This window comes from Penicillium psychrosexuale (assembly GCF_028828465.1).
Source record: "Penicillium psychrosexuale strain IBT 29551 chromosome Unknown utg000006l, whole genome shotgun sequence".
Taxonomy (NCBI): Eukaryota; Fungi; Ascomycota; class Eurotiomycetes; order Eurotiales; family Aspergillaceae; genus Penicillium; species Penicillium psychrosexuale.
Genome location: NW_026643191.1, coordinates 404,118 through 431,921, shown reverse-complemented (window position 1 = coordinate 431,921; position 27,804 = coordinate 404,118). Strand labels below are relative to the sequence as shown.

At 46.3% G+C, this 27,804-nt stretch overlaps 12 protein-coding genes across 12 annotated transcripts; 6 read left to right on the top strand and 6 right to left on the bottom strand.

Annotated features, from left to right (window-relative positions):
* Window positions 1–2,690: 2,690 nt before the first annotated feature.
* On the top strand, window positions 2,691–4,473 carry N7518_010008 (ATP-binding protein; the record flags this gene model as incomplete). Its single annotated transcript, XM_057190934.1, has 2 exons — window positions 2,691–3,970; window positions 4,056–4,473. 2 exons carry the CDS (start codon window positions 2,691–2,693, stop codon window positions 4,471–4,473), a joined length of 1,698 nt encoding a protein of 565 aa, XP_057037070.1.
* Window positions 4,474–4,882: 409 nt separating this feature from the next.
* Window positions 4,883–5,132, top strand: N7518_010007 (uncharacterized protein; the record flags this gene model as incomplete). The annotated part of the gene is made up of 2 exons (XM_057190933.1): window positions 4,883–4,927; window positions 4,980–5,132. 2 exons carry the CDS (start codon window positions 4,883–4,885, stop codon window positions 5,130–5,132), a joined length of 198 nt encoding a protein of 65 aa, XP_057037069.1.
* A 1,500-nt stretch (window positions 5,133–6,632) lies between these two features.
* N7518_010006 (uncharacterized protein) lies at window positions 6,633–6,941 on the bottom strand (the record flags this gene model as incomplete). The annotated part of the gene is made up of 1 exon (XM_057190932.1): window positions 6,633–6,941. The coding sequence occupies one exon, from the start codon at window positions 6,939–6,941 to the stop codon at window positions 6,633–6,635; it is 309 nt and encodes a 102-aa protein (XP_057037068.1).
* Window positions 6,942–9,513: 2,572 nt separating this feature from the next.
* Window positions 9,514–10,919, bottom strand: N7518_010005 (uncharacterized protein; the record flags this gene model as incomplete). The annotated part of the gene is given in 3 exon segments (XM_057190931.1): window positions 9,514–9,835; window positions 9,847–10,217; window positions 10,229–10,919. 3 exon segments carry the CDS (start codon window positions 10,895–10,897, stop codon window positions 9,514–9,516), a joined length of 1,362 nt encoding a protein of 453 aa, XP_057037067.1. The 5' UTR covers window positions 10,898–10,919.
* Window positions 10,920–11,931: 1,012 nt separating this feature from the next.
* N7518_010004 (uncharacterized protein) lies at window positions 11,932–13,014 on the top strand (the record flags this gene model as incomplete). Its single annotated transcript, XM_057190930.1, has 3 exons — window positions 11,932–12,200; window positions 12,274–12,658; window positions 12,745–13,014. The coding sequence occupies 3 exons, from the start codon at window positions 11,932–11,934 to the stop codon at window positions 13,012–13,014; spliced, it is 924 nt and encodes a 307-aa protein (XP_057037066.1).
* A 357-nt stretch (window positions 13,015–13,371) lies between these two features.
* On the bottom strand, window positions 13,372–14,366 carry N7518_010003 (RTA1 domain-containing protein; the record flags this gene model as incomplete). Its single annotated transcript, XM_057190929.1, has 3 exons — window positions 13,372–13,607; window positions 13,668–14,047; window positions 14,107–14,366. The coding sequence occupies 3 exons, from the start codon at window positions 14,364–14,366 to the stop codon at window positions 13,372–13,374; spliced, it is 876 nt and encodes a 291-aa protein (XP_057037065.1).
* A 415-nt stretch (window positions 14,367–14,781) lies between these two features.
* N7518_010002 (fungal specific transcription factor domain-containing protein) lies at window positions 14,782–17,026 on the top strand (the record flags this gene model as incomplete). Its single annotated transcript, XM_057190928.1, has 6 exons — window positions 14,782–14,924; window positions 14,988–15,059; window positions 15,127–15,561; window positions 15,627–15,839; window positions 15,897–16,156; window positions 16,227–17,026. 6 exons carry the CDS (start codon window positions 14,782–14,784, stop codon window positions 17,024–17,026), a joined length of 1,923 nt encoding a protein of 640 aa, XP_057037064.1.
* Window positions 17,027–18,679: 1,653 nt separating this feature from the next.
* Window positions 18,680–20,238, top strand: N7518_010001 (Tim22-complex subunit TIM54; the record flags this gene model as incomplete). The annotated part of the gene is made up of 2 exons (XM_057190927.1): window positions 18,680–18,770; window positions 18,830–20,238. 2 exons carry the CDS (start codon window positions 18,680–18,682, stop codon window positions 20,236–20,238), a joined length of 1,500 nt encoding a protein of 499 aa, XP_057037063.1.
* Window positions 20,239–20,699: 461 nt separating this feature from the next.
* Window positions 20,700–23,323, bottom strand: N7518_010000 (peptide alpha-N-acetyltransferase complex A subunit NAT1; the record flags this gene model as incomplete). Its single annotated transcript, XM_057190926.1, has 3 exons — window positions 20,700–21,154; window positions 21,214–23,181; window positions 23,242–23,323. The coding sequence occupies 3 exons, from the start codon at window positions 23,321–23,323 to the stop codon at window positions 20,700–20,702; spliced, it is 2,505 nt and encodes an 834-aa protein (XP_057037062.1).
* A 484-nt stretch (window positions 23,324–23,807) lies between these two features.
* On the bottom strand, window positions 23,808–24,453 carry N7518_009999 (MIX23 family protein; the record flags this gene model as incomplete). Its single annotated transcript, XM_057190925.1, has 2 exons — window positions 23,808–24,313; window positions 24,381–24,453. 2 exons carry the CDS (start codon window positions 24,451–24,453, stop codon window positions 23,808–23,810), a joined length of 579 nt encoding a protein of 192 aa, XP_057037061.1.
* Window positions 24,454–24,909: 456 nt separating this feature from the next.
* On the top strand, window positions 24,910–26,072 carry N7518_009998 (putative formamidopyrimidine-DNA glycosylase; the record flags this gene model as incomplete). Its single annotated transcript, XM_057190924.1, has 2 exons — window positions 24,910–25,502; window positions 25,553–26,072. 2 exons carry the CDS (start codon window positions 24,910–24,912, stop codon window positions 26,070–26,072), a joined length of 1,113 nt encoding a protein of 370 aa, XP_057037060.1.
* A 239-nt stretch (window positions 26,073–26,311) lies between these two features.
* On the bottom strand, window positions 26,312–27,460 carry N7518_009997 (uncharacterized protein; the record flags this gene model as incomplete). Its single annotated transcript, XM_057190923.1, has 1 exon — window positions 26,312–27,460. One exon carries the CDS (start codon window positions 27,458–27,460, stop codon window positions 26,312–26,314), a length of 1,149 nt encoding a protein of 382 aa, XP_057037059.1.
* Between the last annotated feature and the right edge of the window lie 344 nt (window positions 27,461–27,804).

The window sequence follows — 27,804 nt, the reverse complement described above, 5'->3', positions numbered from 1 at the left end:
TTTGCTTGTTTGTTATTGGCATTATTGCAAAGCGGTCAGCGGCTAGCTATATTAACTAGCTGTCTCCCACTTTGTAACTTGCTTCTTCTTTCTCCCTTATCTTAGTTATTTTGAATTGATGCACTCTTCATCTTTGCAAGACCTGGCTCGTCACATTCTTGTCTCAATTCTTGCCAGAGAGAGAGTTGATGATTGGTTAAAGTGAATATCGTCTCATTGTTTGCAAATGTCTCGGCAAAGACGGGACGAATGGGTTCAGTTGGCATTGGTTGGGTCATTGTTTCTTCCGGATTAACGTAATCCCATAGTCGGTAACTAACGGCAATTGATCTGATATGTGCATACCAGACTAGCCAATCAGATTGCTTACTAAGTGTAACTGGGGATTTCACTTCCGTTATGGTGGCAAAATCAGATGGAAGAAGATTGGATAAGATAAGATCAGATCAGATGGACAGTTGATGTTAGCTTCAGATGAAAGGGTCAGGCCGGGCTCATAACTGTTGGAGTGTGGCAGAACTAGGCACAATGCTTTGTAATGCACTCTCGAGGGGTCAAATGCGTAGTGTTTAAACAGATAAACAGCTAGGCGGTCAAGTGTCAGGTCAAAGATGAGATCAAAGTGTATATCATGGGATGAAATAGTCAATTTGTCTAACTACCATTCAGTACAATTTGGGGCTTTCTTATAGCAATCAAACATCGCGGATAACTCGGTAAATCAAAGATCAGATGATTCATGACTTTTCTTCAGATGAATCATGATTTCTCTTCAGATGAATCATGACTTTCTTCAGACGTAACAAAGCAAGATGGGATGTAACAAAGTAAGCAATCAATGACATCATCAATTACATCATTAAAACAGGAACACATATATTCCAACAGAACCCGATTCAGATAAGTAGTAAGATTGACCTTGAAATTACTACAGTAGCTGCGCTATATCTCCTCTACAGTCAGACCTATATACCAAAAGTATCCCTCTACGCTTCCTTCCCTAGTACCGACTGTATTAATATACCACTCAAGGAAGGTATCAAATCCTTAGTCTAGATTATCTTTATATAACTGCTAATACCGCTAAATAAAGGCCTTTAGCTCAGTAAAGAACTCCTTAATAGGATTTAGATCTAGAGAATATAGAGATAGGTATACTAGTTTCATACCAGCTTCGGAATATAACTACTCTATTTAGTCAGAGTAATAAAATAACACGTTATCTATAACTAGCACAGACTTTAGCTCAGGCTATTTCCTATAATAGCAGAGCAGTTACTTAATAAAATCCTTAAAGATAGATATATCAGTCGAGCCTTAGAATACTCGAGAGAAAACAATACTATCTTAAGCATATATAGGTAGTATCTAATATCGCTAATTACAATAGAATTTAGATACTTGAACTGGTATTACCCCTAGTAGAGACTACCTGGTTTACCTAAAGCCAATCCTTTTATTATACCCAGATTTATCTATATATATAAGGTAGTATAATCTAAAATCTGAGATAAAGTAGGAGTATTTATCACAGAGGTCGTGGTTACACTCTCTAGCCTTAACCTAGGCAGTCTTTTTTAACCAGCGTTTTAATATAAGAGCGTAACTAATACTAGACTTCGTCGCTTGGATATAGAACTCATCCCATAGAAAAAGTACTATCTTACTAAGATATAGGTTAGGCTTTTCTAGTAGGTGATTATAAAGGGCTTCTAGTATAACTAGACTGATGCTTTATGGTCTACCACCTTTATTAGGCAGTGCTTTAACGCTACCAAATGTCCGAATATTGGAAGAGATTCTTAGGATAGTACGCTTATTACAGCCAGCAGCCTTTACCATCTACGATATAGATAGTTCCCTACTCCGGAGCATGTCCTGTATAAGCTCATGCTTTGAAGGGGCTAGATTGGGCGCCATCTTAGTGTGACCAAAAGCTGATTGTTAAGATCTGCCTGTACCAAGGGACGAAGTTCTAAAGTGGGGTATCGAAGTGTCAGTGTATCAAATTACAAGTTAATACGTCCTACTACATATCCAGATTACTCTACGTAAGAAACAATACAGGGCCCACTGACAGGGATACTCCGGAATAACTCCCAATATAGACTAGTCTGTCTTGGCAATTAGGGTTTGAGAAACGATCGAAGAGTGTAAGTGGTGACACCACCTGCACTCTTTGATTATTTCTCGAACCCTAATTGCAAAACTGCTATACCGCATTGGGAATAATTTCGGAGGATCAATATTCCTGTTAGGTTACCTATACGGTACTTTACGCCAAGTGATACTTGTACCTCGTGTCTCATTACTGTATGTACAGAGCAGCTGGAAGCTTCCATGCCAATGCAAACCAGTCAAAGATAAGGAGCTGGAGCAGGCCTCTGCCACCACTCCCGCCCATACTCAAGTGACGGTCCCGGGGCTTACTCTGTACATACTAGGTAGCAGAAACAGTGACTTACAATACCTTGCTTACTTGTAGATGTACTTGTGACCGCTCCAGCAAAATAGCCCCCAGCGCAATTTTTCCCCTTTGCCCGCATTCTCCATCCAGTCCGCAACCTGCGTTGAAGTTCTCGACTAGACAAAAAAAATCCCAACATGTAGGTGTCTAGGGATCTTCATTCATTCATTCTCAACAACCCGCAGATACCTAATCCTACCAAACAGCCCAACGACCAGCCGAAATGGAAGTCGTCGCCGCCACTGCCTCTATTACTGCTCTGCTTGAGTTCGCAACCCACATTATCAAATACGTGAAGGGCGCCATCGACGCGCCAGTTCAGAAAAGAAAATTACTTACTGCGCTTGTTCAAGCACGAGGCCTGCTATCCGCCTTGCGTGATCTTACGGATGAGGTCAATGATGAAGACTGGTCATACACCGTTCAGAGTTTATCTGTATCCAACGGCCCGCTTTCTACTTTCAAGGATATTCTGGAACAGATATCTAGAAAGCTAGGGGTACCAACTCGCGACTCTAATATCGCAAATATTCTCAGTCGACCCCGCTGGCCATTTGATCAGTCTAGCGTTCACGGCATGCTTTCTTCATTGGAGCAACTCAAATCGCACTTCTTGTTGGCTATTGCAAATGACCATGTGCGCCTTTCCATGGCGATCCGAAATGAACTTCACGAGGTCCATCACGAAATAACCACTGCCTTTATTGATACTCAAAGACGAGCTATAGTTTCCCTTTCTAAGGAGCAAGAGCTTATTGTACAGTCTTTGTGCGTGGAAAATTTGTCAAGAGATCTGAATAAAGAGGACACCATGGAGAAGAGAGTTGGTACCGAGTGGTTTCTGAGTCATAACGGGTTCAAAGAATGGCATGATGCAAGCTCTCCTAGCTCTCATCGAAGTACCCTTGTACTCACCGGTCTAGCTGGGTCCGGTAAATCAACAATATGCCATGCGACTCAATTTTATCTCAAAGCATGGCATCAGTCGGAAATTGATGTTTGCGTCTTATATTTTGGCTTTCAACTTTCTCAAGAAGGATGTCGGAATAAGTCACTAGTGCTCTCCAACCTTGTGCAGAAGATGATATTGGAACGTCCATATCTCATGGAGCATGCTTCCGCTATGAGAGTTACAGGTGGAATGTTGACCCCTAGTGAGAGCATCGATTTGCTCCGTCGAGCAAGTTTTGACCTCAAACACCTTTACCTCATTTTAGATGGACTAGATGAGGCAGGCGGTATGGGTTGCGATCTCCTTACGGATCTACTTGCTATTGATCCACCTCTAAGGATACTCATCGCAACGCGATCAACGCCAGAACTTCGTCAAACTCTTCAAGGCCATGCTACAATCGACACAAGTAATGCTTGGACGTTTGCTAATAACCTTGAACTTGTAAAAGCCATGCTCGAAAAAGACTCGCGCGTGGCGGGATATCTTGATCATAACCATGAAAACTTTGTTACTGCGGCTAAAATCATTGCCGAACGAAATGCAGGAATGTAAGTTACTATGAAATCCCCTTCCAGAGGTCACGCCTCCCATAACGTCTACTCTCAACTTTATCAAATGGCTAATTCCCCGTAGCTACGTGTGTTCGGCAGCCATGGTCGAGTTCTTAGCAAAGGCTGAGACTAAAGCCAGGTTTGAGCGTTTATTATACAGCCCACCCTTAACCCTCGCTCAAATGTACGAGTTAATGCTTGATGATGTTATGCATCAGCCACCGGAAGCTGTGGCACTGGCCAAGAAGACCCTAAGGGTCCTGATGGAAACTGCAGGTCCCGTGAGCATAAGCCAGTTGAAGAGTGCCTTGGCCTCTGAATCAGAGGACACCAGTTATGTTGGGAAAGATGTGACGGAAGAGGAACTATTTGAAGCCTGTATAGCAAGTTGCAAAATGTTTGTTGTCTCTGTTAGTGGCGACAACACAGCCACCCCACTATTAGGATTTGCCCATTCGTCTGCCAGAGAGTTCTTTGACATTAATGGTCTTCCGGCATGATTGACAAGACGTTTTATATCGACTACATTTGTTGCAAAGTGCTGCGCGCTACTGAACACATTTTGTAAGCGTTCATCTTTTAGAGACAGGGATGCTTGTTACAACCATCAATATATTTGTACTGTGAATTTTCCCGGGCTACTTCGGGTGTATCGTAGCTGACCATCAGGCGCTGAGCTGAATCATAGCTGTAACTTGCAATTGGTTCGTCCAAATAGCTGACAATTGCACCTGAGGGAGGTAGACTTTATAACCCCACACTCCCTTCCTTGGGTTCACTCCGCTGCCGTTCAAAAAAGTTGTCGTGGCGGCAAGCCGCGGCCAAATGGAACGCCAGAATCTTCTCTGGTCGCAAAATTGAGGCATTGCGTGGACAATACATCGATCTGATCATGGTAGTAAGAGAACCATGGCGTTGGTCCAGCGTGCAGCTGGCAAAGCAACGCAGATAAAGGTAAGGATTTGTTTCACTGACAATATCCAGATCATTGAAATGTGCCTTCAAGATGCGAAAACGAAGCATTCTACTCGAGACAGTCGAGCTCAGCTTCTCCTACAACTTCCTCAGACGAGGATCCACAGATCGCAATGATTCACAGGAACCATTTGGTGCGAATATGGGTTCAGTTTGCTCTTTCGAGATGCCGGAGCACCAATAAACCTGTGCAATATCTCCAGAAATGGCGAATACAGCTTGCGAAAACAGCATCTCTACTACCATAGAATGTCTACTGTAAGGGACGAAGGCTTCCAAAGTGGGGTATCGAGGTGGCCAATACACCCCGCTAAATATCCAGATTACTCTACGTACGAAACAATACAGGGCGCATTGACAGGGATACTCCGGAATAACTCCCAATATAGACTAGTATGCCTTGGCAATTAGGTTTTGAGAAATAATCGAAGAGTGTAAGTGGTGACACCAGTTTCGGGAAGTACTGTAATCAAACTTTTTTTTCTATCTCGCATTCAGATTCATGTTACAGAGTCGGAGTATCGTCATTTTTGGTGGTGGTAGAATTGTTCTTTTAAATTGCTTTATGGTGGCTGGGTGATCTCTGAATAGCTTCATAATTATGAATAAATTTCCCATTAAATTTACCATAGAAAGCTGTACTTCTAACTAGATTAGAACTAGCGTGTTATCCTTTTAGTAATGGAGTTGTGTATAATATTGAAGCTATTCAGAACCCCTTAGGTCCATGCTTATCAGAGCCGTTATACTAATAAGAACCCTTAGAACCATTGGACCTAGGTTTAGAACCGTTATACCTAATCCTAGAAGAGGCCTCTTATAGTGACCGCTAGTTCTCCTATTATAATCACAATCTCCTTGGCTAGTATAAGCACCTCTCTGACTTCCCCCAGTACAGTCTTTATAACGATAACGACCCCTAATACCCCTACTAGGATATCCTCGGTATAGGAGATAAAAGCGAGTATATCCGCTATAGAGATAGACTTAATAGCGGATGTCACGGCGGATATAACGATAGATAACGCGAACGGCAGCTTAAGGAGGGTTAGTATAGCGATACGCTATAAAGGGAGAGCTACTTACTATTTTAGCGGCTAGGCGAGTAGGACGGAATAGGTTAAACTCTAATTTTACGGTTACGATAGCAATGGGGTTAGCCTTAGTAATAGGAATATAAGGAAGGTAGTTTACCTTAGGGGAAGCTTCGAGCGGCAGCTAGAGTAAGTGTAAGGGAGTGGCAGAGGAGAAGAGAGGGGACAATTATATAGTAGGAAGGCTTCTATACCGAGAAATAAGGGAATGTAAAAGGTATATAAAGAAATGGTAGCGACCTTAGTTTCTAATAAGTTACTCTATATATTTCTTATTAGAAATAAGATAGGCAATCCTACATTACTAGTTCTATCCTAACCCTATAACTATACTATTACCCTAGCACCCGATACTTTATACCTATTTCGTCCTTTCCTCTCTTATAGCTTAAGGAAGGCGCGCAAGCTTCTAGCTTGGCCCTAAGGCTAAAACTTAGGTTCGAATAACTCGATATTCTTATTTACGCGTGACCTAACCAAGTTTCTGATATTATACCGAGTTTATGCCTATATATACACTACAGGCTGACTGAGTTCATCGTCGGTAGTCTCTCCCTGTGTGGTTTCATCAGAACGACGTGTTAGCCGTCTTAGTCGCTGCGATCGCCATATAGCTGCTGCCTCGCGATCGGACCGCCGCGCTGCTGTTTCCTCGCCTTACCGAAGTGTTTCAATAGAGATTGGGTCTCGCTGCATTGAAGTTGAAGTTTGAGTTGATCGCAGACCAGTTTGAGTTGATAATGTTCCAGCTGGACGGCCACGAAGCCGTACAACTTCTGGATCCCGGATTCGCATATGAATTGGAATAGGAAGCTCAATATTTGGAGTACTGAGATGCCAATAGACATCGGCAAAGCCCAGCATGGGCCGAAGATTTCGGCCCACGGCCCAACCCCCATGGGCTATGGGCCTAGGGGAGCTGGGCCCAGCCCAGCCCATAGCCCAGTGGGCTAAGCCCATAAGCCCACTGGTAGCCCATTTAGGCCCATTTTTACATAAATAATAGGTCTTGGCATGTATAAGGGGGATTATATAAGATTATTAAATTACAGTTTTTTATCGCTTGTTTTAGTCTGGTCATTCTAATAAAAAACATGCCGATTTGTCCACAAACGTCAAAAATGAAGCCATTCCGAGATTACCTTACCAATTCGTCCCATCTGTGTATAAATACAAATTCGTCCCATCTGTGTACAAATGCAAATTCATCCCATCTGTATACAAATGCAAATTCATCCCATCTGTGTACAAATGCAAATTCATCCCATCTATATACAAATGCAAATTCGTCCGATCTGTGTACAAATGCAAATTCATCTGGTCTTCCTGCAACATGCCGATTTGTCCACAAACGTCAAAAATGAAGCTATTCCGAGATTACCTGACCAATTTATCTGATCTGTATATAAATGCTAATATATCTAATTGATTTGTTTGCTCAATTGGTCTGATCAATTTGTTTGCTTAATTTGTTTGCTTAATTGGTCTGATTAATTGGTTTCATCTGAAATTCAACTATGGGTTTGTGCGGCATTTCGGTAAGCTGCAGAGTTTTCACCCCAATAATCTACAGGCTTTGGTCCCAACTCCTTCGTATAATTACACCACAACTAGTAATAAATTACGGTCGCATTTAATTAATTAGATACTCTCTACTATCTAGCATTTAAATACTGTTTTTAGAATTAAATTATCTCAATTATTGGTGGTGGTTGAATTGATCAGACGAATTTGCATTTGTATACAGCATTTGTATACAGATGGGATGAATTTGCATTTGTACACAGATGGGATGAATTTGCATTTGTACACAGATGGGATGAATTTGCATTTATACACAGATGGGACGAATTTGCATTTGTACACAGATGGGACGAATTTGCATTTGTACATAGATGGGACGAATTGGTAAGGTAATCTCGGAATGGCTTCATTTTTGACGTTTGTGGACGAATCGGCATGTTGCGGGAAGACCAGATGAATTTGCATTTGTATACAGATCGGACGAATTTGCATTTGTATACAGATGGGATGAATTTGCATTTGTACACAGATGGGACGAATTTGCATTTGTATATAGATGGGACGAATTGGTAAGGTAATCTCGGAATGGCTTCATTTTTGACGTTTGTGGACGAATCGGCATGTTGCGGGAAGACCAGATGAATTTGCATTTGTATACAGATAGGACGAATTGGTAAGGTAATCTGGGAATAGCTTCATTTTTGACGTTTATGGACAAATCGGTGTATTGCGGGAAGACCAGATGAATTGGTAAGGTAATCTCGGAATGGCTTCATTTTTGACGTTTATAGACGAATCGGCATGTTGCAGGAAGACCAGATGAATTTGCATTTGTACGTAGATCAGACGAATTGTCGAATGTTTGTAGATAGATCATTGGTATGGTAGAAATATATATATCAGAACATTGCAGAGATATATAATTGAATATACATTGGTATACTAGGCATATGCTTGGCATATGTATGAATTATAATTGGACGAGAGCGCTGTAATGAGAATACAGGCCTAAAATTGCATTAATTATGTAGGCAGATCACTGTATTATGTAAGGCCCATATGGGCCCCCCATCGTGGGCTATGGGCCCAGGGTATCAGCCCATAATTTAGCGTGGGCCGAAGAAGTGAGCCCAAAGCCCAGCCCATTGGTGGGCTGGGCTGGGCTGGGCTATGGGCCGGGTGGGCTTTGCCGATGTCTAGATGCCAATGAGGGTGGAAATCGGCCGGGGAGAGGCTTTGCCCCCTCTCCCAGGCCTAGAAAATTATATGCCTACACGGTAAACCCCTACCTGACAGTGCAAGGCCTGTACAGTCAGGGAAGGAGATAGAAGGAGAAGTTATTGTTTGATCACAATACTTCGAATAAATACCCATTGCTCGATCAATTGCCTCTCGTGAGATAATTCGTTCAAATATATATCTAGCTGTCATCATCCTTTCTTGGAACATCAGATTCAGCACGAATGCATGCTTAACATAATTCGAATTCAACCTCTAGGCCATGACCGGTGTGTTCCAAAGCAACTTGGTTCCAAATTTGTAAGACCTCATCGCTTGGTTCAAATGCTTTGGGGTCATCCTCATTGCTACTCCGTAATAGTTATGCCAAGACCACAAACGGCTGGGCGAATATGGTTACCTCTAGGTATACGTAGCACTATCAGACTACAGCTCTCTAGGATAAGCCCTGGAATATCCGAGATCACTGGCATCCAGGGCGTTGTATACAGCCTTTTTAGCAACTTCTCCTTCCAATTTGGGAACTCAGCTCTTGCCGCTTTTAGAGGAGGCATAAACCGAGCACGTGATCTCGGAGCACTCCGCCATACACCAATGCTCCGTGTTCATGAGATCTTGTTGACCTATAGAGGTCTAATCAACTTGTCTCTCGTATAAACTGTACAGAGATATCAATCAACATTCGTTGTCTGGCATTGATAACGAAAATCAAGCACTCTTTTGTTTCACAGATCGCCATTCCATGAGTAGACTTCCAATCAACGTCGCACATGTCAACCCAACAGCCAAATACCACGTCTGGCTCAAGCTTTTGCCAATATCCTCAAGGATATCCATTTGTCGATTTGCCGGTCCCTGTCTCATGATGTCTGTCAGCCCATTGTCTTGAATGGTCACAGCATCGATGTTTGGGAGTACGCCAGCCAGATTAGTCGCGAGTTGATTCGTGAAAATGACTTGAGCAACAGCAATAAAGACGGCAGGACCAAAGTTTTGTGCGAAAAGAACGATAGAAATCACAAGTGAGTATCTTCGACAAACAGCACAGTTTGCACGGCAGTAATTGGTGCGTTGAAGGCTACTCCACTGGCAAAGCCAGACACTCCGGAGTACATGATAAGCCGGGCGAAACTAGTGTTGACTCCGAATGTCGTAATCAGGCCTGCGAAAATCGGCATCGCCACTGAGGAAAAGAGCATGAATGGCGTGTAATAACCGATTGTGCTGGTTCCCGACCCGCAAAGCAACATCCCGATGGTAGCACCAACAACTATTGGGATCATCATGTAGCCGCTTTCACTTGGAGAATACCCGCGCACAATCTGATAGTAGGTTGGCAAATAATACTCGAGCACATTGATAGCGCTGTTGGTGCAGAGGCCGAATATTGCGCCGGCAATGACGCTGCGATTCTTCAAGATACGCGGTGGTAAAGCAGCGGCATCACCCAGTCGGCGTTGATTGTATAAAAAGGCAGCGATGAGAACTGCAAATGTAACAAGGGCCCGATGGCTTTGCCGTCGTCCCAGGGATACTTGGTTCCAGCCCAAGAAAATGCAATGAAAAGGCTAGTCAGCGCTGGAATGAAGAGCAGGTTGCTCAGCAAATCGAGTTTGACTATTTTCTGTCTGAACCCCATACTTCTGTCGCCCGGACTTGGATCCGAAAATAGGAAAAATGTCACCAGAAGCGCAACACCCCCAATAGGTAGGTTGATCCAGAAGCACCACCGCCAACCAAGCGATTGTGTCAGGGATCCGCCAATAATGGGAGCGGCAATAATGGCTAGATTTTCGACGCCTCCCAAGACTCCACAGAAAAGAGGTCGTCGCCGAAGTGGCAGGATATGTGTAAGAATAGTGTATAACCCGCCTAGGATACCCCCAAAGCCCACTCCAGTCACGGCTCTCCCAGCAACAAACATGGTGGATGTTGTGGCCGTGGAGCAGAGCAAAGATCCCACCAAGAGTATAGCATTGGCGAGCATGAATATGCGCTTGACGGAGAAGAGCTTGTACAGCTTACCGAACATGAATTGAAAGGCGCAGGTGCAGAGTCTAAATCCCGATGAGTACCAGCCAACATCAGCCATGGTGTGAAACTCATCGGTAATACTAGATATCAAAGTGCGATTAGCTTATGGAATATTCAAGATCACCGAATTTTTAGCCCATACTAATAAAGAACGCAAATATAATATCAATATTAAACTATGTTATCTTACCGAAAGGCCACGGGTTAGCCACGGTAACGGTTCTTCCAGAGAAACCTCTATAGAATCAGAGAATCGGTAAGGCACTGAGACTCCCGCTTCCTCTGTCGATTTTAATATGATAAATATTGATCCTCGATTGATGAGACCCGGCCTTATTACCGTTATGAAGCCATTAACCTTCCCGTCAAGAACTGATAATTCTGCCTCCTCTCCTAAATGCCTAGTGGCGAGCACTGACTCGAATTTGGCGGAGATTTCTGCACGGCGAGTCACGAGGGGAATAGCAAAGGCGGCAAATATAGAACCTGGCCCTAAGCTAGAAACCTCATCACAGCATGCGACGCGCTCGTCCCAAACGATTCGGCGTCTAGAAGAGCAGCCTGAGGGGCAGCAGAGGGGTAAAGGACGACAAGGCAAAACGAAGGCGTCCACTATCAAATATACGCCACGTCGGTCAAAGCGATTACGAGCTCAGTGATTTGTAGCTTAGGAATGTTTCTTCTTATTTATATATTTAGGTACAATTCAGAACGTCTCAATAGATTTTAGATGGCTCGAATACTATTCTCATGAGACTTCGGGAGGACCTCAAAGTAACTCGGGAAAAAGTGGCCCAGTGGCTGAGATGCTGAAAGCGGATAAAGAAAACCTAGAACTTGAAAAACTGTAGCGTCTTTTTCTTAGCCTCAAGATATGAGCTGTCTCTGGCGCTAGAATTTGCGACCTTGCGAGTTCTGAAACCGTCGAGGGCGCTAGTTGGAGGTCGGGTGGCCAGCCAGGTCTTGAGACCCCGGTCTCTGAACCCGTTGGGTCCCTGATATCGGGCTCTCTGCCTTCAGTTTGGAATCACTAAACCCAAGTAATTGGCCTCAGGCTGCTAGACTTCAGTTCCTGGTAGCAAATCGCTGTGTATGGCAACATGGGCTATAGTCTCGGCTTGCACTGCTCTGACAAAAAGTTACATTGGCCTTCTCCTTGTCCAATTCTTTTTAGGCGTCACCGAGGCGCCATTCTATCCAGGCGCATTATTTCTCCTGTCTGTTTTCTACACGCGCAAGGAGATCGCTCTCCGTATCTCCATCCTATATACTGGCAATATTGTCGCCACTGCTGTGGCTGGTCTAATTGCAGCTGCAACTTTTGCGACTCTGGACCAACATATGCATCTCAAAGGATGGCAGTGGCTTTTCATCATCGAGGGTGCAGTTACATTTGGTATTGCAGGTCTTGGCATCTTCATGCTGCCCGATCAGTGATCACCCACTCACAACACGGTGGCTGACTCCGGAAGAGCGCCAACTTGCCCACGACCGGATTCAAAGGGACACCGTCAACAGCGAGGAGTCTAAGGGCGCTCTCGCCGGCTTGAAGCAAGTCATGGCCGACCCCCGTATCTACCTGTTGGCTTTCATGCAGAATATGCACCTAAGTGCCTGTGGTTTCAACAACTTCTTTCCCACTGTCGTTGGAAGTCTCGGCTTTAGCAGCACAATAACCTTGGTTTTGACATGCCCTCCATATGTGTTCTCCGGCATCTGCTGCATCATCGTTGGTATCACCTCTGGTCGGTACAATGAGCGGACATGGCACATTACATTGGCAATGGGTGTCGCCGTGATAGGATTTATCATATCCTGCGTGAATTGAATATCGGTGCAAGATATTTGGCTTGCTTCCTTTTTGCCAGTGGTGCATACGCTGTCAATTCAGACATTTTGGGCTAGGTCTCTGCTACACTAGGCCAGACGCCAGAGAAGAAAGCCGCTTCTATTGGCTTTATCAACGTTGTGGCTAACGCATCTTATATTTATACGGCCTACCTCTACCCAAAAAGTGATGGTCCTCGTTACTTGACTGGAATATCGGCGAACACGGCTTTTGGAATTGCAACTATTGGGAGTGCTTGGGCTTTGAGGTGCTGGCTGCAAAACACAAATAAGAAAATTAGCAGGGGTGCTCTGCCTAATGCGGGTGATGTTCTTTATGCCTATTGAGAGATTACCGAGAATGATCGAATCCCGTGTTTTTATGTCAGTATTGAATAGGAAACATGCCTTTGTTCCACGATTGATGTTACCTTACGGCGATATTTAGCTTTGGGCTGACCTAGGAATCCTTTGAAAAACTGCCTGTCTTAAAAGCAATAATTGCACCATATACTTATCCTTAAGTCAAAGAATCATAATCCAATTCCATCAGTGACTGCCGTACAAAGACTTAACATAGCTATTCCATAGCCTCAAATGATATCCAAAAAGCATTGTTGTATACATCATGATTATCCTTAGCGGCTAAAAAACCGCCGACCCAACAGGTCCATAACCAGCGTCAGTCCCTCTTGTTTTTGTGGCTTATTTATCCTCCATTTCCAAGTCTCGTGCAATTGCTTTAGGCGTCCTCCACTTCTTACCCACAAGCAAAGCGGGATGTAGACCGGTCAAGCAAATGCACGCAATTGAAACCATAGCGCCTTCGAGGATCATCAAGGCTATTTCGTCGTTGGCCAATTTACTGTCGAATCCACCCTGGAGCTCGGCCACTCGGAATGAAGATCGGATCAATATAGTTAGAACGGCAGTTGTTAAACCTGATAATGAAACTCGAGTCAGTGGAATGCCCATAGGAAAGATCGAGGTGGTTTACTTACCAAGCAAGAACGATCTCCTCATCCAGCTTGTCGGTCGTTCCTGAGTAGGGGAATGCAGGCGTCTCCCTCTTAAAACCCGAACTCCATACTCAATGGCTAGAATAGAGAACACTACTAGTGATACAACTTGAAAGACCAGTCCAGCGATCATGATGTTGACACCAGTATCGCGAAGTGACTGTTCTTCGGCAATTGAAGTGATGGCTCCACCGGCCGCTTGCAAGATCAGAGAAATCAGATCGCAAGTCACGAACAAGTAGGTATAGGTTCTTGGTTTTAAGCGTGAGAACTCTTCGCCGTAAACTGTAACAATACGACCGAGGCATAGATAGATTCCAGCCGTGAAGAATGCCGGGGCAATGGTGAGACATATCAGATACCTAATGCATCACGCCTCGGTCAGCATACATTCAATTATGTGGTAGGCTCAGTAACCCACATCAAGAAAGCATCGAAGTTGAAAGGGTTATCATGTAAGAGAATTCGGCCCAGATATCCTATGACCTCCAATATAAGGCCCGCGACCATTGGCACCATGAAAGTCCAAGATCGAAATACGATACCGGTACCGATCTGTCCAATGAGTATGATTGCGAAAAGAGCGAGGTAGAAGATGTTTCCAGCCATGTTAGGCTGATACTGGATATAAGCATCATCTAAAGGACATGTCTGCAAAGTGCAATTATCCGAATTGGACATGATCACGCAATAGTAAAGAGCCTTGGGAAATATAGTAGGTCAAATCACTTTGAAGAGAATGAGTGCTGTGATTAAATTGATATCAGCAAATCCATGATAGATTCGTCACTATTTATGTGAAGACCCAAAGGTGTTTGACGCTGCCTATCCATAATTAATGATGATTACGAGGCTGTGTGGGTATTTTAAAACTTCAACTTGAGGTAATCTCACTCCCAAGTCCTTCGAATTCATAGTCAAACCAATAATCAACTTGCCATCAAGATTGATACGATATAGTGGATCCCTAGTAAAGCCGTTGCCTGGCGGTCACCGATGCCAAGACTTTTGCCCTTTGACCGTATCCTTGTCCGTGTCCGTGTCCTTGTCCTTGTCCTTGTCCTTATCCTTATCCTCTTCAACTCGCCTTGTCCTGATGCTCCTTTCACCAGAACAGATTGACTATACTCAATTTGGAACATGGAATCTATGTCAGGACACATCAAAACATGTCAAAATTGTGCTCGTGGCAAAATCCGATGTATCCGAACTTCGGATTCCTCTATCTGTGATCGGCAAGTAGTGGAACTCGAACATCATGTTTATTCTCAACTATAACCATATGCTAATATAAGAGCTCAGATGTCGCCGCCTTGGCAAAGAGTGCTATTTTCGGCCCGCTCGACCTCGTTACAACCCCGCTAAGAAGGGGACGTAAGGCTCCCAAATTCCATTTGATTCGTGACAGTGAATATAAGCTGACGGAAGCTTAAAAAATCAGACGAGTCGAGGCTCTCGAAGCCAAAGTGGATCAGCTCTTAGCTCGAGTCGTCAATAATCAGCACACTCAACACCAGGCTGATGTTCCTTTAGTCCTGTCTGACCCAGAACCTCATTCCATCCCGGATAAACCCCGAGATGTTATTGATCGCGGGATCGTGAGATTTGATGATGCCGTCACGATTCTTGAATCTTTTCGAGAAACCTTGATGCCATTTTTCCCTTTTATCTATATCGCACCGGAAGTGACGCTTGCGCAGCTGCGAGCAGAGAAACCGCTTCTCTTGCTGGCTATCCTCAAGGTCTCATCATACAAGAATGCAGCCTCTCAGCAGATATTGGAAGAGACATTTCAAAAAGCAGTTGCTGATCAGATGATCTTCGCCTATAATCCATCTATGGATTTATTGCTGGGACTTCTTGTGGCTTTGGCATGGTGAGTCTAATCCAAAGTGGTTTTATTGAAGATGACACTACTGACTCAAAGCCTCAATATCCCAGGTTGCAGCATCAGTCCCAGCATGAAAGATTTTGCAGCTACATTCATCTTGCTTGGAGTATCGTCGGTGATTTGCGGCTTGACCGGTTGTCGGAAACCCATTCATACTATTCACGGATGGCTATGAGCAAGGTCTCTTCAGATGAAAACAGTAGTAGACATTCGGTGAACGAGAGAAGACGAGCTTTGATTGGATGTTACATGCTATCCTCATGGTCAGTAACAATGCCCATATCCCCCTCATATTACTGACTGAGTATGGGTGTCTGCAGTCTCTCGACAATATTGCAAAAGGATCGCATGATGACTCGGCTGTCCTATGTTGAAAAGCATGCACTTGGATTACTATCCAATGCTGAGATTGCCAGTGATCGCTGCTTAGTACAATTAGTAAAATTACAACAAATCTTTGAACGGATCGATGATGCTGTGGCCACTACTGCGAATCCAGTACGAGAGGTTGATATGCATGCATTCCAAATCGAAATCAACGAATACAGAACGACCTTGCCGGCAACGCCTTCGGACAATTGTAAGTGACGCCGCTTGTGAGTTTGATTGATTACGCTGAAACTATTGCTAACTCACGGCCCACGGTTTAGCCCTCCTTCAATTTCAACTACACACTCTTCAATTGTTTCTATGCCAGGCTTGCTTATTTGATAAACATGAAACAGCCAACTATTCGGCTTCGCCCGCGCCTCGCTCCCATGCAGACTCAGGGCTACCACCACACCTCAAAAGTGGCCACCAACCGTTAGACTTATCACCCTTCCAGGTCGAATTTCTCAACCGCGGCATGACCGAAGCAAAGAAATTCTTTGATTACTTTTTCACATTTGCTCCGAATACTCATCGGCTGATCAGTCATACCCAATGGCTGCAATCAGGCTTTAACTTGGTTCTAGGCTGCAAACTGGCCATCATGGGGGCAAAATACGCCCCACGCAGTCCACATGTTCGTGCCCTTTGCTCGGATTTGAACATGCCACACATTTTGCGGACTGTGTTACAACTAATCCAATGGCTCAGCAAGGACAGAGTGGCTGTAGATGGGAAACAGCACTCTAAGTACTTCTACGAGGCATGGCTGTCGCATATCCTTGAATGGTTCGAGCAAAAGTATCACCTGGTGCCTTCTGAAGATACAGCCCAAATACCTACAGGATTATCCGATGGCGGCTTCGGGCCCTCTACTTTGGCCAATAGCGCAATCTCGCAAGATGTTCCCCTGATGGGTGAAAATTATGGCGCCACACAAGTTGCACAGGTAGATGATACAGACTTATGGCCGGACTTCCTTTGGAACATAAGCACAGATGACATACTCAATGAGTGTATGGGGCTTCCGGATATGCCGTATCCCACATTGCAGCCTGGTTATGACATGCCACTGCCATGAGAACGAAAGATATCGGGATTTGCAAATGCAAAACACCAAATAAAGAGACCAAGAGCTTGGTCCCACGGTGGCATCACTTTGAGCCAGTTTTCTTGCTGCTCACAAAAATAATCCAAGCTCAACAGGAGCTGATTTTATTTGGTCCCCTTGGATCTCGCGAATCAACGCATTGCTTGGGTAGTCTTCCAGATCCAGATCAATGTATCCACTGGAAGCCCATTTTCTTCCTGATCCACCAGCCCATCCACAACGGAAATCACTGAGTCACACGTAAGGCCGACGGTATATACGGCATTTCTCCCATTGGATCAAGTTTCATATTCGAAAAAGTCCACGGTCTTCCTTACTACGCCTCTCTGGGAGAGGGCTATAGCGAAGGGATCGTCTCTAAAGGGCTGCTTAGCGTAAGGACTAACGTCTAGTTGGGTGAGGCATTATACATAACTCCGGGGCCGAAAAAAATATAAAGGAAAACTCACGTTTGACATATATTGTGAAGAGAAGGCTAAAGACTCTTTGGGATATAGTGACTGCGGGCACTTATAAACAAAGAAACAGGCAGAGAACTAGGAATAGGCGAAGAGGAGAATTTGAAGGTGATTCGAATTCCAGTTTTGCCATATTGGTAGAATTGTAGTCTCTTTTATAGACAACGACGGAGGCCCAGAAGATATAATCCTTCTTCTACTAAGAGTAGACAATCTTAACTAGATTCTGTAATCTAACCCATTACAGTTAAGGACGCTAGACTATACCAGTTTCATAGTCCACAATAAGTTATAGTTTACTAGCAAAAATTCCCGTAGTTACAGTCTCACATTAACTATTAAGATATAGTATCGACTAAGGTCTAGGGCGTATGCAGCATTTTCGCTATTGGCCTATATAACCAAGCTGTTATTTCGAGATTTCACTGATTAGGTAGAGAGGGGCCGGAGAGACCGACGATAACGACAACTAGGCGTTTGGCCAGGTAACTAGGAGCTATTCTATAAAGCCAGGGCTGTGTAATACAACCTTAGGTAGTACGGCGGGAGAGGGATATGCAGCGTCGAGGGTATACTGGCACATTGCAGATTTAAAGGGAGGCCCGCGGAATCAGAGACGAAAAGGCGTACTGGTAGAGGGAGACCTAGATATCTTCGTAGCATGGTATTCAGTCACTGCCCTAGGGAAGAAGTAGGATCATCGACACGAAAGGACAGGATGCTGTATCATCCCAGTGGTTAATGTCGGATCAAGCGGCATCTCCGGTAAAAATGTAAGGGGCAGTGCGTCGGGCTGAAAGCAAATGTACAGTAGTCGGTGGGGGCCAGAGTAAAATAAAGGGGGCGGCGATGAGTGCAAGATAGAGAGGCAGAATAATGGAAAAGTGAGAGAAAGGGAGGAGCAAAGACGGGTCTTTTATGTCGGCGGCATTGAAGGTAGGTTACGTGACAGCGTATTGGGGCGCTAAACCCAAAAAGGTAAAACTAACCGCATACAGTAATTCACAGGTCCGCCGTTTACATTTCACATGTCACGACCCGAGTCTGATACCAAGTCACGTGTAGTCGGGATAAGGTAATCCCGAGGCAACAATTTTCCCCGAACGAGCATGCCCCGGGTGTACTTTATTTATACGTATAAGCCATTTCTCCATCATACAGCCCAATGGCAGATTCCTCGAGCTCTGCCGCGCCCGAGGGCACTGGCAAGCCCCCGGTGGCCCCGAAGCCGCCTAACCCAGTATTCAAAATGATGGGTATGTCTCTGTTCCCCAGATTCGAGTGGTAAAAATGCTAATACTGCTGTGATCAATAGGCCTTCCTAATATGCGGTTCAAACTGCCCTCTCGCAACTGGATGATCTTCTTTACTATCACTGGATCATTCGCTGGTGCTCTTATATACGATCGTCGGGAGAAGCGTCGCGTGCAACAAAAGTGGTCGGAGCTCGTGGCCCACATTTCGAAAGAAACTCTGCCAGTCGACCAAATGCGCCGGAAGATGACGGTATATCTTGCTGCGCCACCGGGAGATGGTCTTCGTGTGGCTCGGGATCACTTCAAGGAATATGTCAAGCCCATCCTAGTGGCCGCGGCGCTGGATTACACAGTGGTCGAAGGGCGACGTGAGGGCGACGTGAGATTCAACACGGCGGAAAACATTCGCAAGCTGCGCCGAAAGGCCGGAGAGCCCAGCTCAGCGCCCGAAGAGGTCGGCGTGGATGCAGTCGTTGCTGCTACCCGGGCACACATTGGGGTCACTGACGAACCGGGCCCCAAGGGCGACTTGATCATCGGCCGGCACACCTGGAAGGAGTATATCCGGGGCTTGCATGAGGGTTGGCTCGGGCCCTTGGATGCGCCGCTTCCGCCTGCGGAGGAGTTGAGCGTAGATCTATCGCAGGACGTCAGTGCAGAGAAACCCGCTAGTCTCGCGGTCCCTGAGATTGCGAGCATCGATTCCCCCGAGTTCTCCGAAGAGAAAAAGGACGAGATCCCAGCGCCTAAGATCGAGGAACCCGAGAAGGAAGAAAAGAAAGAAGAAGAGAAGCCTGCCAAGCCAGCTGGTCCTACTCCTGCATACATCTACCCCAGCGAATACTCCTCCGCCACCCTCCCCAACACCATCCCCCAGTCCTTCGACAGCTCCACCCCAGTTGAATTCCCCCATCTCCTTGGCTTCCTGAACACCCCGATCCGAATGTACCGCTTCCTCACACAACGTTACCTTGCCGAGGACGTCGGGCGCGATGTTGCCGCACTCGTCCTCGCGAATAGCGCACGGCCATACCGCGAAGACACCTTTATCGCAGATTCCGAGTCCACTTCCGCCAGCGAACCCACCCTTTCTCTTGACAGCTCGTTCACCGACCTCCCCCCTCGCAACTATGAGCAGCAGACCGTAATGGAGGCTGCTGAAATTGAGTGGCACAAGTCTGTGCACAAGCGCGATGAAGACGAGAACGTGAAGGAACGCGAGTGGCTCGACGATATCGTGCTTGATCCGCGCATTGCCTCGCGCATGCAGCGCGCCACCCTTTCTCCGGAAGATGAGGCGCGTTCTCAACGCATCGCCGAGCAACAGGAATACATTCTTGGCGAAGAGCGACCGGCTCACGTGCCTTTCTGGAAGCGCATGTGGATCGATTACGGCTACGGCGAGAGTGACGAGGTCCTGAGACGTAAGCCCATTTTGGGTAACATCGACGGAGAAGACGAACAGTGAAGAGATATTCAGACGTTTTCTGTCTGATCTTCACAATTTGAAATTATGTTATATACTATAACGGTTACGGGATGGATTCTTCCCTGGCATTCAGCACGGCATGTGTTGGTCTTTTTGTTTAGCATATTGTGACTCCCTCCTCGGCTTGTATATTAAGGCGTTTGATGGTCCCATTTTAGAAATGTACATTGATAGAAACAGTGATTTTGAATTTTGGAGTAGATTAATCTACGGTTAGCCCTGGCTTGATTGTACTGGTACATTGGATTCTCCCAGCACCTGTATACTCACTGCACTTGGCATCGGCCAATACCAGAGTATATTTGCTCATCCCGTGTCTTTCTCTATGTTTGTAACCTTATTTTGTTGTCCTAACTCCTTATATTGCTAGGCAGCTAGGCAACTCATGATCGAAGCGGGGATGGGGGTGGGAGTCCACACGGTTCTCCATTCGTATCAAATCAGTTCAGCTTAAAGACCGAAGACTCGGGCCACTTCTTGCCCGCCTTCTCGGCGTAAGCAGTCTTATCACTGCCCCACTTGTTCAAAATGTCCAAGGCAGTGACAGCCTCGTCGATAGTGATATCGGGGGAATCGAGGGTAGCAAGCAGATCTTGTTCGCACTGCGGCTTGGATTCAGGGTTCAGGAGTTGACGGGCAGACAAACCGGCCTGCACGTGTGCCACACTGCCCTTGTTAGCCGAGAGGTAAGACTCGTTCCACTCGTCGAGTTTCTGGGTCTTTGGAAGCAGCTTGTCAAATTCGGCATTGACAACCTCGGCAACCTGTTCGGGAAGAGGCTCGGCAAGGCTCTCAAGAGACTTGCGGAAGCGAAGCAATTGAAGGTGGAGAGTGGGGTTGGAGGGATCGATGGAATGGGCGGCCACGAGGCACTTGACGGCGAGGAGGTGCTTGTCTATAATCGTATTAGTATGAGGGTCCCGTCCGGTATTAGAATCTACCATATCAACTCACTCCTTCTGGAGTAAACCTCAAACCCGAGGCACTGGGCTTCGATGTTCTGAGGGCTTGAATCAAGCAACGGCGTCAAGAACTTCATGGCATCCTTCATGGGATCCTGAGTCTGGACTAAGGCGTTGCCCAGAGGATCGGTATCCTCCTTTTTAGTCTCCCCGTCAGCACCCTTGGCATTAGCGGCAGCTGCCTTCCTTGCTGCACGCTTGTCGGATTCGATCTTTTCCAAGCGCTGCTGCTCCTTCTTGGCCTTCTTGAGAGCCTTCTTCCTCTGGTTCTCATCAGTAGAATCGATCCCATTAATTCCACTAGGCATCGGTCCATGCACGAGGTCCGGCTGGTCATGAAGAAGTAGGTGGGCCTGGACGGCACCGAGAGCCATTCTTGTATAAAAGGGATGCTCACGCAGGCGGTCTTCCCAACGCACCATGTCCACGTAGGCCCTAATCATTCCTTTGCGGAGAGAGAAGCCGTGGAAGTCGAACTGATCTTCCTGCCACGTATCAAAGATGCCGTAAACCGAGTGGAAGCGCTTCAGGGCAAGACCAAGCTTCTTCTGTCGGAGGAACGCCTCGGCGTCCTCGGTCAAGAACCAGGTGCATTGCATCTCATGGAGATCACCCAATGTGCCACCGACGGTCTCGTTGCGAGTGAATTTGCTCATGAGGTCCAGAGCCTTCTCGTTATCGTTGTTTCGGAGCACGTATTTGGCCGCCTTGGTGTTGATATGACGATCTTTCTCGTCTAGCAGTCGAGCCTTCTCCATTTCTTCTGCTGCCTTCTCTGGATTCCCGTAGTGCTTCCAGATCCGCGCCTTGGTCATCTGATATTCTACAGACTTCGGCGACAGTTCAATTGCCTTCTCAACGTTTTCCATGGCCTTGGGGAGGTTGCGGCTGAGGTGATAGTTGTAGTGTTGAGCCAGGAAGTAGTATGTGCATGACAGGAACTCGTTGTTGTCCCCGTTCGACTCCGCGGATCCATTTGCCGTCTTTTCGGAGAGATATCCCTCCACCAATTCCTGTACTACATCACGCTTGGCCGGGTTAACGTAAAGCTGCTTGATGTTCACGAATAATGAAGGAACACCCTTCTTCAGCATGCGCTGCAGATAGACGTCAGCAGCCTGCTTGAAATCGTCTCCTTCTAGGAAATCGAGAGGAATGCGACGAGCAGCATCACAGCGGGGATTCTTCTTCACCCACTCATCGTATAGAGCTTTCAATGCCTTGTGGTCGCTTTCGGGGATATCCTTTGCCTTGATCAAGCCATTGTAGTAAATCGAGTTGTCCGGGTTGCGCTCTAGGAGAGCTGTATATGCGCCCTCCGCCTCCGCCTTGCGGTCCAGTCGCAAAAGGTAATCGGCCTTCATCTCCATGACTGCGAGCACATCAGTGCATCGGTATCCAACAGCCTCAAGGTGCTCTAGAGCTCTTTCGAGGTTTCCAGTCTCAGCAATGATCGTGTTCTTGTACAAGGTGGCCTCCGAGTTCTCCATATCAGCGACATGTGGTATGGCACCCTTCAATGTGTCCTCGTAGGTAGTCAGAACTTTCTCGGCCTCTGCCAAATCCCCGGCCAAGTGATGGGCGATAGCGAGCGCCGTCCAGTTCTGGCGGAAGCCCGGACGAGTTTGCAGCATCGCACTGCGGCTCCGAATGTATCCTTGGTAGTCCCGCATCTGCATCTGGAGCAGTGCCAGATCGCGCTGAATTGGTTGCGATTCAGGCTCCAGACGCAGGGCAAATCGGTATGCTTTGATGGCCTCCTCGTAGTTCTTCTCCTGGCGTAATAGCAACCCATACACGTGCCAGGTGATATGCGACTTCATATCATTCTGGAGAGCCTTCTTGGCAAGCGCAAAGGCGTCCTCCAATTGCCCTATCTGGCTCATATTCAACGCCTTCATGGCTTGCGTGTCGCCATGTTTCGGATTTTTGCGAAGGACCTGGTCTGCTATTTTGATACCTGTAAAGTAAAACGTGGTTAGACAAGCCTAGGTAGTTTAGGGTCGTTTCGGAGGCCAACCTTTCTTATACTGTTTCATCTCAAAGTGGTGAACCACTTGACGAAACAAGGAATGGTCCTTGGTGCTCAATGTTTCCGGCATTGTGGGCGATGCTGACGTCGAGGGACCTGACTTGTGCGAGTGAGGAATCGATGTGTGCGGGGGACGACCTCTCCGAGTCCGATCTTGGCAGAGCTAATGGGCCGATAAGATAGCGAGCAGCCGACTTCTTCTCAAGTAAAATTTTGGTTGTAAACCAGGTTGAATACGTAAATCCATTGACCATATATACCTGAAGTCAATAGGGGGCAAAATGCACATCTCGTGATGCGCACGTGGTTTGTTATGTACTGTAGTGCAAATTTTCACTGGCTTAAGAGCACAAAAAGTTTGAACTAGAAAGGATTCCTCAGTTTCTGAAAGTAATATATTCTATTGCAAGCAAAGCGAAGATGCAAATAAACGGATACGATCATGTCGGATCTGTGCAAATCTGTACAATTTGGGATGAGGCCTTCCCGAGTCTAAAGAAGAGTTGAGTTATATAGCGATCCTAGTGTACTGCGGCACGCTCCTGCTGAAGGAGTCATTTCTGATGGGAATGGCGCCAGGAATTGAGAGCTTCTTCCCAAGTAGAAGAAGATCCATTGCATTTTTCTGACACCATCCCCCACGTTCGGGCCCGAACGATCTCTTCGACCGTGCGCTCATTGCGAATTAAATTGGCCAATGACTCAGTCCGTGGTTCACGTGGAAAGAAACGAGCGGAGTAGGGGTCCAGACGCTCATCAACTTCTCGTTCCCGGTCTCGGGCGGATTCTGTCTGCCGAAGAATCAAGTCGGGATCGTCGGGATCCGGACTCGTAGCCACACCAGCGCAATAAGTGAGAACGTCTGATCTCGTTTGCCATGACGGGAATAACACATTATCTTTGAAGTTCTGACACGCTGCGGAGTTGATCCGAGAGCCAGACTCGGGTTGTCGCACCGCTGTTGATGCTGGGTCAAATCCTCTCTGGGCTGGTGTAATCAACGCGTTCAAGTTCTGTGTAATCGAGTCATCGATCGTAGATCTTGAAAGTCGGAGAAAATCTGAACAGAAAGAAAAAATAGAAAAGTCAATATAAGCCGGTATCTAGATGTCCTATTTCAAACGAACCTCTGAGTAGTCTCTCGTCAAAACAGAACCGAGGCGTCAGCGCCGGAGGAGCTGTAGATGAGGGTTGCGACATGCTCCCACCAGTTTGCTCGCCAGCTTCTCGATTCGGCTTGGTCCAAAACCACTCCAGTTTGTAGTGAGGATGTGAGTAGGCTTATTTGATGAAGGTAGGTCGTCCAATGGCGTTATAAGCGTATCGTTGATACTTGTGATGTTGAGTATATTTCACTGAGACCTAGTATGGACTGCAATGAGCAGAGTAACGAACTGATACTAGTTGTTGGTAACATTCATGAACAGCCCGAGCAAGGTCTCCGTCAACCACCGTCGTCATGCCGTAATCAAGCCTTAAGCACCAGTCCGTTTTAGGACTAGCCTGTTCAATTATATGCACGTGACAGCGCGACCCGCGTTTAGGAGCATCGCGTCTGCTTATGCCAGATCGTCTTTCGGGAAAAAAGCACTTGTATTTGCCTTTGAATTCATTTATTGCATGCTTTTACTACTGAAGCTGAAACATCATACCAACATGCCTGAACTAGCAGAGATCTACCGCATTGTGCATTTCATTCGTGAGCATCTGGTTGGAAAAACACTGTCTAAAGTCCAAGCCCAACATGATGATATTGTATTTGGCAAAGTTGGCACTAGTGCCTCCGAATTTCAAACTGCAATGCAAGGGAAAAGGATTGTGGGAGCAGGCCAACAAGGAAAATATTTCTGGCTCACAATGTCTTCACCATCACACGCTGTGATGCACTTTGGGATGTCTGGTTGGTTGAAGATCAAGGATGCCGACACATACTACTATCGAACCGACAAGCCGGCAGATCAGGAATGGCCTCCTAAATATTGGAAGTTCTTGCTGGAGACAAGCGACGAGCCGAAAACAGAGGCAGCATTTGTGGATGCCCGCAGGCTTAGTCGCATTAGACTGGTGGATTGTCCCGCTGATGAGATCCGCAATCATACGCCGCTCAAGGAAAATGGGCCTGATCCGGTTGCCGATAAAGACACCGTGAATGAAGCATGGTTGACAGAGAAGCTGGGGAAGAAGAAAGTGCCGATCAAGGCTTTTCTGCTCGACCAGGCGAATATCAGTGGAATCGGAAATTGGATGGGGTAGGTCTTCCAGGTAAACAAAAACCATGAAATAAGCTAATTATTTTCAGCGACGAGATTCTCTATCATGCCAAGATACACCCAGAGCAATACAGCAACACTTTGAATGATGATCAGATCAAGGCGCTGCACTCTGCCATTCATTATGTCTGCTCTACATCTATTGGTGTACTGGCAGATTCAGAGAAGTTTCCCGAGCACTGGCTTTTCAAACACCGCTGGGGAAAGGGAAAGAAGAACCAGCCCGCCGCCCTACCGAATGGGGATAAAATCACGTTCCTTACCGTTGGAGGACGAACAAGTGCTGTCGTTCCAGCTGTCCAGAAGAAGACTGGCTCTGTCGGCAAAGATATTGATGAAGAAGTTGCAAAATCCACACCGGCTAATTCGAAACGGAAGCGTGTGGCTCTAAAGAAAGAAAGCGAGTCCGAAGCGGAAGAAACAACACAGACAAAGAAGCGAGGAGCCCCAAAACAAAAGAACCCCACTGTAAAGAGTGAGTACTTTGAAGAGGAGAAGGTAAAGCCCGCCGTTGCTGGCAGGAGACGATCTACACGTACATCTAAGTGAGGTGTATGAAATCGAGTACTAGCGATCTATAAGTAGATCGTGAAACGGGGCATGGCCCTCCCATTGATTAATATTGCCAGGCAGTATTTTAAATTTACTCTCGCTTTACTCCGTACTGTCAATACCACTTCTTCAACACACAACTTGACTAGAAGATTCTTGTTTAATTTGCGCCTGTCTAAGAAGACCCCAAACTTCTCCCAAGTGGAAGAGGCGAACACAGATAAATGGAATTAAACCTATCCCATGTTCAAACCATCCAATGTCTCTGCAAAAATTGCAAGATTATTCTCAGCGTTTGAGTCTCTAATTGCAAAATGAATCAACTCAAACCATCCACTGAATTCTCCATCCATGAGAACTTCTTTCCAGCAGTCGGCCACCTCCTGAGGGGGATGACGAAACGCGCCACAACCAAGGGCGCCGAGAACCAAGCGGCGGTGATTGTTGTGTGCTGCCGTGCGTAGAATCAATTGCATCTTCGCTTTCATAAGATATCGCTGTGCCACGTCCTTGTACGTGGATTGGTCGGCGGTCAATTGAGGTCTGCTCCGCGCTGCCATGCTGACAACACTGACAGTTGGGTTCATGTGTAGCTTGTCATCCGCCGACATGAAGCTATACCCGGTATCCGCGCTATTTCGGAAAATGATCACATTGGGTGAATAGATGCACTCATGATCTAGCATTGGGTAGAACCGAGGGTGGAGAGTGTAAACGAGTGTGCTTCGGTAGCAGAGCTGTTCCTCCTGGGCTCGAGCACCGTTGAGCCAGCCCCCACCGGGCATTTCACCATTGGCAAAGCTAAGAACACATACTGGCATAAGATCGATGGTGCTGCCAGCATTGTGTATCTTGAGGGCTTGGTCATATGTGTCTCCCGCCTCGACCCTAACCACAGTGGTTAGGTTTGGATACTCCCTGAGGTTAGGGGCCTTAAGGCCTAGGGCAGGAGCGTTAAATATGTTCGCCATATAAGCAAACTTAGTTCCCTCCAATTCTGTTTTGTGCAGAATTTCTATCGCAGCTTTCGTTGTTGTTGTAATGACCTGCCACATTTCCTCGCGCGAAACCTTATCCACTCCACTTCCCTTGTTTCCATGAGTACTAGGAGGCCGTTTCCCAGCCAGGGGAGACGTGTCGACCGTATGTTGCTCTTCAAGTACACCAGGCTGACTTGCCAGAAAATCTGAAAAGTCGACTATAGTGACGGGCGGCGTGTTAAGGTCGCCAGTGTCAACATCAACACCAACGTCACTCATCGCTCTAGTGAGGCCGCTACTGCTGCAGTTGCTTTTGCTTGTGGGTGATTGATTGGCGTACAGGGTACCTATTGATCGTTTGGACTGTGTCGATCTGGAGGTATCGGACTGGACAGGCCCTCGCATGGCCTAATGATAGAAAAACAGTAGGGAAGTTGATAATTTGATGAAGAAGAGGATTCCAGGAGCCCTTTATGGCCTGTATTTACTTATTCAGTGACTACATGTAAGCCAGTAAAGTTACCTATATACATAGTATCAACTGAAAGGATATGAGAACACAAAGAGTCGCAACTCTCACAGAAAGTCGAAGTTGAAAGAAAAATCAAGCAGGTCACGTGCATAGTTCCAATCTGACCAATCAAGGAAAGTGCAGCCCGCATAAGGCGGTGAGATTATCTCCGATCTCGCCACCATGACAAAGCATGCAACGCCGTTGGCTTAACTATTCGCCCTCTTGAAGAACTATT